General features: G+C 56.2%; 3 protein-coding genes across 3 annotated transcripts; 2 read left to right on the top strand and 1 right to left on the bottom strand.

The window, feature by feature from the left end:
* Nucleotides 1-431: 431 nt before the first annotated feature.
* On the bottom strand, nucleotides 432-3620 carry ACA1_068980 (uncharacterized protein; the record flags this gene model as incomplete). Its single annotated transcript, XM_004352790.1, has 16 exons — nucleotides 432-530; nucleotides 615-716; nucleotides 786-887; nucleotides 996-1080; nucleotides 1212-1469; nucleotides 1574-1670; nucleotides 1783-1859; nucleotides 1979-2036; nucleotides 2106-2196; nucleotides 2291-2439; nucleotides 2686-2824; nucleotides 2941-2997; nucleotides 3063-3184; nucleotides 3256-3322; nucleotides 3401-3528; nucleotides 3560-3620. The coding sequence occupies 16 exons, from the start codon at nucleotides 3618-3620 to the stop codon at nucleotides 432-434; spliced, it is 1692 nt and encodes a 563-aa protein (XP_004352842.1).
* A 748-nt stretch (nucleotides 3621-4368) lies between these two features.
* On the top strand, nucleotides 4369-7214 carry ACA1_068970 (protein kinase; the record flags this gene model as incomplete). Its single annotated transcript, XM_004352789.1, has 11 exons — nucleotides 4369-4606; nucleotides 4933-5022; nucleotides 5102-5790; nucleotides 5862-5962; nucleotides 6005-6087; nucleotides 6161-6253; nucleotides 6396-6415; nucleotides 6496-6654; nucleotides 6726-6797; nucleotides 6877-6981; nucleotides 7071-7214. The coding sequence occupies 11 exons, from the start codon at nucleotides 4369-4371 to the stop codon at nucleotides 7212-7214; spliced, it is 1794 nt and encodes a 597-aa protein (XP_004352841.1).
* Nucleotides 7215-7805: 591 nt separating this feature from the next.
* Nucleotides 7806-12046, top strand: ACA1_068960 (uncharacterized protein; the record flags this gene model as incomplete). The annotated part of the gene is made up of 15 exons (XM_004352788.1): nucleotides 7806-8053; nucleotides 8166-8302; nucleotides 8376-8711; nucleotides 8778-8988; nucleotides 9120-9225; nucleotides 9309-9405; nucleotides 9480-9559; nucleotides 9680-9996; nucleotides 10085-10333; nucleotides 10410-10473; nucleotides 10551-10608; nucleotides 10680-10804; nucleotides 10882-11038; nucleotides 11156-11249; nucleotides 11380-12046. 15 exons carry the CDS (start codon nucleotides 7806-7808, stop codon nucleotides 12044-12046), a joined length of 2946 nt encoding a protein of 981 aa, XP_004352840.1.
* Between the last annotated feature and the right edge of the window lie 96 nt (nucleotides 12047-12142).

Below are 12142 nucleotides of genomic sequence, written 5' to 3'. Positions count from 1 at the left end.
TCTGTACAATGTCGGTTTATTTTGGTCACAAGATGATTCTACCCTCGTCATCGTATCCACCGACGGCGAAGGCTTGGTGGTTGCTGCACGTGCATTCGTGGTAGTCGACGATGAGGATGGTGACCCGTGTGGTCGGTTGTAGCCGACGCTTTCCTGTGGCGTGTACCCGCTCGATCCGTAAGGCGGCCAGTGTGGAGGCAGACTCAGTGAGCGGCCTTATGACTGTCTCCCGGCGGCAGAGTGAAGACGTCGAATGCAAAAGGTCGTCGTTGACGTGTGTGCTCATAGTTGGTGTTGTCTTGTGTTGTGTGTTTGTGCATGCTGCTGCGGTGCTGTGCCGCTTTATCATCCCCTCCGTGTCGTCCACTCCTCTTTCCTTTTTAAGGGTCCTACATTGTTTAAATATTATTATTTTATAGTCAGAGCCATGACTACAACGAGCTGGTGGGGAGTGTGGCCTTGTGGGCCACGATGGCCACGTTTCGGGGTGAGTGGACGACGTCGAACAGTGGGAGAAGCTCAGCACGAACCTGCGCGGAGGACGCACTGTAGGAGACAAAAAAATAGAATGAATGAGAGTTGACGATGGGATGGCCAGTGCGTTGCGGTGTGACGTACGTGGTCTTGAACTCTTCGATGTAGAGCAAGCGGTCTAGCAGGAGGAGGCTCTCCAAGAGCGGATTGAGCAGCATTTGCAAGGCCGCCCACACCGCCACCTGTTCACATCAGGTTCAAGACCGCAGTTTAATAAATAATAAAAATAATAAAAAAATAAAAAGGTGTACCTCACGCTCTCGGTCCTTGTACTGGTCGAAGACTGCCAGCATGTCTTGCATCAAACGCTCCTTCTCCTCTTCCCTCTGTGCTGCGCTGGCTGCATCTTCTTGCTGTTGGCCGTTGCGCGGACAACATTGAGAAAGCACAAGGGCGTGGAGTGAGTGAGTGAATGAGTGGAATGGGGGCGAGGCGGGTGGCACATCGGGTGGAGTGGTAACCTTGTTCTGCGAGTCGTGGAAGAGCGCAAACGCGCCAAAATCCACAGGCCTCCAGTTGGGCTTGTCGTCAGTCTTGATTATGAACCTGGCATTGAAGAATCAGCATGTAAAACATGAATACGCTGACCAGGCGCGCGCACGCACGCACGCACTCACGCACACACACACACACACACCACACAACAACACACAACAACACACAACAACACAACACACCTTTTGATGGACTGAAGAAGGTAGAGCTTCTCGGTGGCATAGTCCTTCTGCCGCAGCTTCTTGAACCGAAACCGGACCTTGAGGTCGTGCGAGAACTCGAGCACGTTCTTGTTCTTCGCCTTCGCCTCCTGTGCGAGCGGCGGAGGAGCGGCGCAGTCGTCGGCGTCCGTGCAGGCAATGTCCCGACCGCTGCCCTTCCAGTTACCCGGACCGTACTCCGGGTGCATCGCAACGCTCTGCCAAAGCTCCTTTGGATGCCTGCGAGCGCCGCACACGACGAAACAGAAATTGTCTGGTAAGCGAAGCGAAGCCGGGGCAAAGGGGGAAAAAAGAAAGCAAGAACCACTCTGATGCCTACTTACTTTTCCTCTCGATGGCCTTCGGGGTAGTACTTGCGCACCAGGACCTCGAGAATGGCCCGAAAGCTGAGCGAGTGGTGCACGTGTGTGAAATCGGCACCTGCGCTCAGCACAGCGGCACACACACATTTCGGTCATTAGGCGCCTACATTGGTCGGTGGTGAGGGGGAATGGAGCCAGCCAATGGACCTCTATAGAGGGAAGTACTGTACCCTGCTTCTGCGAGTATTGATAACACGATTCGGTGGCGATCTTGAGGCCTCCCCATCCCAGCCGGAATCTCCGTTCCCTGTGATGTTAGAAGCCAGTGTATGTGCGGTGGGGCGTGTGCGGTGGGGCGTGTGTGTGTCAGCAACGAAGAATGGAACATGAAAAATAAAGCAGTGAAAGTTGGAGGTAATTCATTACCGAAGGAGTGATGAGCGTGGGTAGATGGAGAGCGGCGTCCCATAATCAATCGTGGCATCTGCAGTTGTTGAGGATAGAATATAAGTCTGACGTTGAGAGCAAAAATGTCAGAGGCGCAAACGCATACGTTCGCCTATGAGTGAGGTGGTGAGCTGATAGCAACAGCCAACGCCCACAAGGCCGACCGCATGCGTCGATTGCAAGAACAGGTCCACCACCTGTGTGAGGGGGGGGGAACGAAGAAGCCCAGTGCTCTTGGTTGGTGGCCCACAATGCCCATTGAGAACCTTTGGGGGGGAGGAAAAAGCGCACCTTGTGGGCCAGATCGCCGCAGGTGTGAAGGCCGATCAGGATGTACTTGTGGGGGGCGCTGTCGTCCTCCGCTGGCTCGTCCGCCGCCGCTGCTTCTCCTCCCACCCGAGCGCGCTCCTTGCGAATCGCTTGCTTGATCGCAGTTTGTACTGCAGCCTGCGATTGATGCCATGTGTGAGTCATAATCATCGATTGCGTTGTTATAGGCCCATAACCACGAAGTCGATGTGTAGACGGACCTCGAACGACCCGATGGAGTCATCCGTCAGGTTGTACACCATGAAATGAGGCTCAGCCAAGGCACCACCTAATGATGGTCCCGTCGCACGGCAGTTAGTATTGGCCAAGTACTACTGCCACCCTTGACTGGAGCTGAAAAGAGGGCGCGCAAGTACCGGCTTCGACCACTCGCTTGCGAATCCGAGTGGAGATGGACTGGACGCGCGCGACGCCCTTGTCCGAGTAGTCTTCGTTGCCCTCCACCGCCATCACCCGGTACCCGTAGTGCTGCGAGAGTACGTGGGACACGTAGCCCTGGAGAAGGCAGAGGCGGCAAGCGTGAGCACAACCGAGTTGCGAGGCCACGAACGTGAAAGCGCGTAGCTGCTTCATGAGGCGAGACGTGCCTCGCCAGCGCCAATGTCGACCACCGTGTCCACGTTGAGCGCTTTACACAGCTCGACCACGAGTTTGCTCATTCGCGTGACCTGCAGATCGTGGGCTGATATAATTTAGTATCTCTGCGGAGGGGCTGAGCGAGGAGGGGTATGACCTCGTGTATCTTCTTGGGGGACATGCCCTGCGCCAGGATGTACGAAAACGACAGCGGGGCCTTGGTGACAGCAGTGCCCTGGAACAGGTTCAGTTCGACGCCCTCGTTCAGCTCGGCAACCCCTGCACACGCGGGAGAGCAGGTGTTAAGCAGGCCAACCCAACAGTCACAGAGTTGATGAAGGTGCGCGGACCGTCCGTCCCAGGCTTCAACCGGTCCATGATTTGGGAGAAGCTCCTGGGCATGTGCAGGGAATACGCCTGTTGTTGAACGTGTCAGTGGAGTGCATGACGACCACTATCCGAGAGCTTCTTGCACGCGCTCCACCGCACACGCACCGTTTCAAGAGTGCTGACCAAGGATGGCGGAAACTTGGCGCGCATCTCAGGCGTCAAGCGCTCGGGCAGGGACTTGACGACGATGGTGATGGTGGAGGGCAGGTTGTCAGAAGCGGGCGTACTGCCGGCTGGGTTGGACATTACGTAGACGGGCGGCACGTACCTTGAGTTCGTCGTCGGTGAGGGTGAGCAGTGAGGGACGCCACTCCTCCGGCACCATCTCCCAATGGTTGTTCATGTAGAACGCTACGTTGGTGGGCGCTGCACGACGAGACCCAGCACATGACCAGGTCGCGGACGTCAGCATTCCATACCAGAATCAAATGAAGGGTGAAAAGAGAAGGATGAGGCCACGATTTGTGAAGGGAGATGTGCCATAGAGCCATTTCCACTGCTCGACGAAGTCTGCGATTTTGGCGGCATACTCCTCGGCACTCCGGGGTGCTGTCGTGGACGAGAGAGGAGGCCCGAACCGGTACTCATCCTGCAGGAAGAATGAGGATGGAGTCTCCGTCCCTTCGCCCGCCGAATGCTCCTTTGCTTCCATCTCTGGCAAAAGATTTATGTTTATTGTTTTTCGAATTTAAAATCTAGATTTTCTTGCATGAAGCCCAGGAAGCCCGCTCAGGGCCGTGCAAGCGGGTGCACAAACAAGGTGGCTGTCATAGACACTTCACCTCCATGGGTCTCCTGCCCGTGGCCGTTAGGGTACTTCTGCGTTGGACCTAACTCAACGGCTCGGTCGACAAGAACTATTTGGCGCGAAGAGTGCTCAGGCGTTGGGCGTTGTGTTGTGGTGCGCGGGCGAGATCAGCGACTTCGAAACGTGAGGGCATGCAGCATCGGGTACGTTGAAGGCCAATCGATTCGACAAGAACTAAGCGGAACGACATCTGAAGAGATAGTTGAAATCGAAGTAGAGAGATTGAAGTGCGAGTGTCCCAATTCGATCAATACATTCAAAAAAAATGGCAGACAAGGAGAATGTGCACGTGAATATGTGGCACACGCAGGACAACCATTCGACCAACGTCACCCCAAGCAATCAAACCTCGGAGCTCCTTCAGGAGAAGATGAGGGATCTGCGAGAGAAACTCGAGAAATTGAAGAGCAAGGGCAAGTCGGGGACCGATGGCGTCGATAGCGGCGCAGCCCCGTCTTCTCCCGCAACAGCTGAAGAGAAGCAGGACAAAGCCCCTCAACTAGGTAGGATCTCAACTGCTTGCACTATGATGGAAACATCCATCACCCACAGGTACTCAAATCGCGTTCGCGCCCAGATTCGAAACCCTCCAGACACACGGCCTCGCCTGGTGTTTCGTCGAGCACGCACACACCAAAGGCATTGTCGCCGCTTACACCCGTGACGCCTTCCGCTCCGCTCTTAAACAACACACCGCCCGGGGTATCGACACTCAGTAGCGCCACAACCACCGCGTACGTAGCTCCCACCGCTACACGGTTTCTGGAGCTGCCTCTGACTGTTGGAGGTCTACGCAGTGCACCTCCCATCACCACCTCTGCACCGGCAGCGGCAACAAAGAGCAGCAAGCCTCGGCTCAAGCTTCCCACACCGTTGTCGAACGGTAGCGTCGCTGCACGGAAGAAGCCTCGCTTGCCTGGTACCATTCCCTCTTCACCTCCTTTCATGAAAGTCAAAACAACGAGGCTTAGGGTTCTCATCTCCGCTCGGCTCTGCAGGACCTGGTTCGTTGCTCTCGAAGCCCGCCCAGAGAGTGACTATCGAGGAGGCTCAGGCCCAGCTTGAAGAGCCGCCCGTAGTAGAAGCGCCGCCGGCCGACGTATTCCGTACTCCGGCCAGCGTGCCCAAGCCCGACACGCCGACCGCAAGAAGCGAGGTCGTCGAGGTGGAGATTAGCGACTCGAGGAGAGAAGCCCGTAGTGAGGTATCATCGGACGCAATAGCACAGAGAAGAGAAGCGAGGAGGTCACGAGAAGTGAAGGCGCGGCAGACAGAAGAGAAGAAGCAAGTGGACACCGACAGCGGAAAGCGAAAAGAGCAATCGGAGGCATATCCGCCCATCGAGATCGTCAACATCACCGCCGATAAGGCCAACTTTCGGCCCCTTACAACCGGAAACACCTCCACCTCCGACGCTTCTACCACAGGGAACACCGAGGAGTCGAGCTATCGATCCTCTACCTCGAGGCGAACGTCCGATCGGGACAACACGGCCCCCGAGACCCAGAAGCACACTGAACGAGAGGCCGCCGGAGAGCGAACGAGGGAGCAGGATCGGGCCAACACCAGCGTGGACCAGGGACATGACTTGCAAGCGCAGGAGAAGGCGGCGTTGGCGCTCGCCTGCCAGCGAGGTGCCCTGGAGTTCCTGCACGGCTTTGCCTCTGGCGGCACATCCTTCCTCACGGTAACGCTCTTCTCCTGCCTCGCCTCCAAGGATTCACACAAACTAATCACTTACCCTGGACATCATACCAGGTTAACGGACGAAGATACATGAAGCTCGATCAGATTGGAAGGGGAGGCAGTTCTAAGGTCTATCGAGTCGTGTCGCCCAACTGGACCACATACGCGCTTAAGTACGTACCGCTAAAAAACACGGACACCGTCACGGAGGAGAGCTACCTCAACGAGATCGATCTGCTTAAGAAGCTCAGCCACCACGACAACATCATTCGCCTTGTCGATTCCGAAGTCAGAACTGGTACGCACCTGTAGTTAGCGTAGCGTTTTATTGGCGTACTCGGCATTTCACTCACTCATTGGCGATTCATCAGGCGGCATCTTTCTTCTCCTCGAGTTTGCCGAGCTGGACCTCGACAGGATGTTGCGAGCCCAACAGCAGAGGAACAGAACCATTCTCGCAGAGGGTACGCCTTCCGTCTGCAAGTCTTTTCATTCCGAGCGTGTTCTTATCTCTTTTCTTTTGGTCTTCACGCTTTTCAGCGGCGAAGGAGAATGGACCGATGATGCCCAGTAACCTTCTCCCATCATGTGTCTGCCTGAACTCAGTGCGCTTGTTCTGGCAGCAGGTATGCCCTATCTATCTAACGACCGAACCTATCTTGACGGTCTAACGTTTCTTTCCTCTTCTGCTATTGCCTCGAAACAGATGTTGGAGGCTGTGCACACCATCCACGAGGAGCGAGTGGTACACGGCGATCTCAAGCCGGCCAATTTTGTCTGCATCCAAGGCCGCTTGAAGCTGATCGACTTTGGCATCGCGAAGGCCATTTCCAACGACACCACCAACATCGTTCGAGACAATCAGGTGCGTTCTGGCTTCGTCTCCTTTGTCTTCTTCTCCTTTTCTTACCACACGCGACTTCTTGCGTCTTGCAGATCGGAACTCTCAACTACATCTCGCCCGAGGCGCTCATCGACACATCGCCAGGCCAAAACACAAAGTTCAAGGTGCGCCAACAAGACCGCTGGTCTTCTTTTGGAACGCCACGCGAGCAGTATTGCTGACACACTGTCGTGATTGTCACAGCTCGGCCGTCCGTCGGACATCTGGTCGCTCGGTTGTATTCTGTATCAAATGGTCTACGGCCGGTCTCCCTTCGCCATACTCGACAACATGATTCGCAAGCTGCAGGTACCACCACCATCTCTTCGCGTTGTCGCTTTCTTTGGTTTCGTTGAGCTTGAGAGTGACCACTTTTCTTCTTCATCGCCGCTGGGCAGGCCATCTCGAACCCCAAGTACAAGATCGACTATCCGCCAATCAACAACCCGCCACTATTGGAGACGATGAAGCTCTGCCTCCAGTTTGATCCTCGGCAGCGACCATCCATTCCCGATCTCCTCAAGCACCCGTTCCTTCAGTAGCAGTAGGCCGCTGTCCTAGAACCGAAAAAGACGACCTTCCACCAGCGAGCGGGCGACGATCTCGGCCTGTCGATCACCACCAGATGATGATGTCGTGTTGTGGGGCCTTGTAGGCCTGACAACTCTCTCCTCTTCTTCGTCTTTGGCCCACTGGGGCGTCAGGCAGGCTTCACTCCTCCTTGTCTCCCTTGTGTCACATATAGACGCGTATATATAAAACTTCTCGAACCTTCCTGTTTGGTGTCCGGTGGACATGAAGCAGGCATGAGCAGACTCTGGTTCTTGTTCATCACCACCACCGTCGTCCGCAGTTCATTGCGGTGGGGATCACGAGGCTGATGAGTTTCGGGTAATGGTGCGGAGCCGCAATCTCCGAACACCAACCCAACGCGATCGCCTCGCGCTTTTCCTTCGCCTTCGCGATTTGAAGATCGACAGCACGATAGGACACATTGATTGATGGTATAGAAGTGACGCCCGCAGCTGCTCCCAACTTGAACGAGACACGAGAAGAGTAACAAGCAACCTGAGGCGGGGTGGCGCCATTGGCAATCACCTAATCGATACATCTCGAATCTACTCAGATTTCGAATGTCTAATTCGACCACAGACAACGACGACGATTCCCTCACCCACGATGACTCGGTGTCGAAGTTCTACGCCTCCTTCTACATCAACGCCGCAATAGGGGGCGTTATGCTCGTCGTGTTCTGCGTCATTCATCGACGCCGCCTGCTGGGCCTCTCCTACTTCTTCTCGCCCAGAAAGGGAGGAAATGACAATGCACGATCGGTCCAATTCTGGACCGGCCTAATTATGTGGATCTGGGAAAGCTTGAGGTGCCACCCACTCCCATCCATCACTTGATTTATTGTGATTCATTCAATGTGCACAATTAATCAAATTATTATTTTTAATTAATTAAATGACGCACCATTATCCACGCTCCAGCTACCCGGACAAGAAGCTCTGGCAGACGCATGGGGCCGACGCACTCACCTACGTGCGGTTTCTGCGCATGTGCTTTCTGTGCTGTCTGGTGACCACCACCATCTCGTGCTCCATCCTCTTGCCGCTCAACTTGTCAGGTTGGCCTCTCCACATTGTTACGCACACGCACCACGCACACGCACACGCGCGGGTGCTAATGTGTGGCAACAGGCGATCAGGAATCGGATTCCCTGGGCGATATGGGCCACCTGACGATGTCACACCTCGACGAGAGGGACTCCAAGCTGGTGGCCCACGTCGTGGTGGTGTGGGTCTACTCGGTCTTCTTCTACGCCATCCTCTTCTACTACTACCGGATGTACGCCGAAGTGCGCATGCACTGGCTCAACCGCAACTCCCCGCGCACCTACACGATCGTCCTGCTCAACATCCCGCACCACATGCGCTTCAAGCGCGCCATCAAGGACTGGTTCGAGGACCACTTCCGCACCAAGGTCGCCAGCGTTGTGCTGCTGTGGGACGACCGGAAAGTCATCAAGCTCAAAGGTACCTGGTGTTGTGCGGGATCAGTAACCGGTTACTGATCCACACACGTTTGTAATGGTGACACAGAGAGGCGGGCCAAATACATCAACAAGTTGGAGCTGGCCAAGCTCGACTGCGCAGAGATGAAGAAGCGCAGGAGCGATCCATTTTACTGCTGCGGGTCCTGCGGGAAGAAGGTCAAGAAGAAGGGCAAAGTGTGCGCGTGCTGCTGCAACGCGTTCACCAACATCGCTCTCTGCTTCAGCGCCTGCTTCGGCTTTTTCAAACGCGTGGCCCGGTATGTCTTTCCTGTTCCTTCAAACACGCACACGCACCGCCGCACATGCACCATCGCACACGCACACGCATCACACGCACACACCGCACACGCGCACATGCTCTGGTCTCACGCTCTGCGCTCATCCACAGGAAATATTGTTGCTGTTGCTGTTGTTTCACCTACTACGAGAGGGAGGGCGAACGGCGACTCACGCACGCCGGCTTCCTCGAGATTCTCGGCGAAGAGGCACGTGCCGTCACTCAGCTGTGTGTTGTGTGTTGTGTGTGTGTGTGTGTGTGTCACACTTGTGTACTCATGCCTCATAATGGCACCAACAGGTGGACGCTGTGACGTATTACCGCGAGAAGGTTGCTGCCACGACCGAACAGATTCGCAACATGCAGCACAACAAAAAGGACAAGCTGAAGAAGAGCGGTACCGTCCTTCTTCTCATCTGCCCTCCCATGACTGAGGTCCATACTGACGCACTCCCCTCCCCCCGTTGCCAGGTGTGGCATTCGTGACCTTCACCAAGGTCTATCCTGCTCGAGTCAAGATCAATCCCTACATCAATCCCGCCAAAATGCTGGTGCGTGCTCAGCGAACACACGCACACGCACACGCACACACAACACACACATACGCACACGCACACGCACACACAAGCACGCGCGCACGCAACTCGCCGCTAATCCGTGTATAAGTGTAGGTGTCGCCGGCTCCGGATCCGTCGGACGTGTTCTGGGTGAGCTTCAACGTGAGCTACGCGGGCCAGATTTTCCGCATGTTCGTCATCACGGCCATCATGGTGGTCATCTGCCTGAGCTGGAGCTCCGTCTCGATCGTCGTCAGCTCCATCTCCAACCTCAAGAACCTGGCCGAGGTGGAGGGCTTCGAGTGGATCGGCGACTTCCTCGACGTGTTCCCCGACCAGATCCAGTCCATCATCGAGGGCTACCTGCCGCCCGTCATTCTCTACCTCGTCACCCTGCTCATGAAGCCCATCATCAAGTTCTTCTACAAAAAGTACCTGACAACCACGCACCACCGCACGCGCACGCACACACGCACCACCGCACGCGCACACACTCACGCTCTAACGCACATGACACAGGAGTGGATGGTTGTACGCGCATTCGGACGTGGAGTGGTGGACGATGTCGACCTACACGGTGTTCCTGTTCTTCAACGTGTTCCTGGTGTCGACGATCGGTTCGACGCTGTTCACGGTGCTGGCCGACTTCATCGACAACCCGACCACCGTCGTCACCCTGTTGGCCACCGCCCTGCCCCAGCAGTCCCTCTTCTTCATCACCTACCTCATGGTGGCCGGCGCCGGCAGAATTCCCTTCAAACTCTTCCGGTAAGTGGCCGCACACACGCCACATCGCACACACGGGGCACACATGGAGCACACACTAAACGACCACGTGGTGCAGACCGGCCGACTTGCTTCGCGTGCTCGTACGATTCGTGTTCACCTGTCCGCGTACCCCGCGCCAGGTGCGTTCTTCCTCTCTCGCGTTTCGAGGCTGACGTCATCCACCGTCGTCACTACTGACGCGTATTGGCTGCAACAGAGGCGCACGTTCCACAATCTGGAGCTGTGGTTCGACTACGCCGGCGAGGTGGGCCAGGGTACGACCGACAGCCCATCAGAGCGTTCTCTACCCACCCAGAGATTGATCACGTGTGTGTGTGTGTTTCAGGTCTGCTCATCCTCACGCTGGTGCTGGTCTATTCGGTGATGGCGCCGCTCATCACGCCATTCGGCATATTCTACTTCTTCATGGACTACATCATCACCCGTTACAACCTCATCTACGCCAATCTGGTACGCACTCACGCACGACAGCACACACACCACCGCACGCGCGCACACGTCCGCGCACTGAAACGTGATACGTGCAGACGCCGTGGGACAGCGGTGGTCGGCTGTGGCCCAAGATATTCCACCACACCATGTCGTCGGTGCTCGTGTTCCAGCTCGTGATGCTGGGCATTTTCGGTCTCAACTCCAACTACCAGAGCGCCATGTGGGCGCTTATCCCTCTTCCCCTCATCTCTAGTGCGTACACACACACACACACACACACGACAAACACACACGACAAACACACACAACACACTTCTGCACACGCCGAGCTGATCGAGTTGTGGGCGTCGATGCTCTCTCCTGTCACAGTTTTCTACTGGGTGTTCATCCACTTTATGTGGTCCCCCGTGTCCGCCTTTGGCCCCATCAATGGCACCTTCACCCTCAAGCAGACCTTCCTCGAGTACCCCTCTCCTCTCTTTTCTCCGCCACTCGCCCGACTCATGTCTCGTGTCGCGCGCGTGTCGTGTGTCGGTGTGTCGTGCGTGTCGTGTCGTGTCGTGTCGTGTGTGTCGACGCCATATCCACTGCAGCAAAACGCTGCTGCGCAAGGCCTACGAGCAGCCATCGTTCAAGGACCCGGAGGAGGAGATCTGGGAGGAGGATATCGAGGGGTACGCGAGCGACGGCGACGGCGACGGCGACGAGGAGGAGAAGGGACCCCACAAGGTGTTCGACTTTGGCGACGGCCACGGCGACGAGGACGACGTGGAGGCGGCGGCCAAGAAGTGGGAGGAGATGATGGCCGCGAAGAAGAAGAGCGGCTCGTCGTCAGCGCCGTCAAGCGAGAGTGACGAGAGCGAGAGCGAGAGCGAAAGCGAAAGCGACGGCCAGGGGGGAATCAAGATGCAGGAGACGAAGCAAAGCAGGGACGAGCGCAAGCGAGAGACGGCGAAGAGGGTCGAAAGAGAAATGGAGCGACGTCGCCGACGCAGGCGAGGCGAAGATGAAAGTGAAGGAGAGGAGGAAGAAGAGGTGAAGAAGGAGGTGAAGAAGCAGAAGAGCAAGGGGTCGAAGGAAAGCAACAAGGCCGGAGGCGAGGGTGAGACCGCGACCAAGAAGAAGCCGCTCCCTACGCCGGCCGACGTCGAAGCGCTGATGCGTAAGATCAACGAGGCCTACGAGAAGCGATTCGAACGCGACATGCGGGAGCTTAAGTGGGAGCGAAAGAAGGAGCGACGGCGCGAAGGCATGGAGTGAGAGGAACTGTCGCGACTCAGGACAGCTGCCCGCGGGTGAGTTGCTAGCGCAGAACTGACGCTCGGGCGTGTTGTGTGTACATTCAAAGCCGGTGAT

Source organism: Acanthamoeba castellanii, assembly GCF_000313135.1.
Source record: "Acanthamoeba castellanii str. Neff unplaced genomic scaffold scf7180000084603, whole genome shotgun sequence".
Taxonomy (NCBI): Eukaryota; Discosea; order Longamoebia; family Acanthamoebidae; genus Acanthamoeba; species Acanthamoeba castellanii.
The sequence above is the reverse complement of the archived record's forward strand: the minus strand, read 5'-3'. Positions and strand labels throughout refer to the sequence as shown.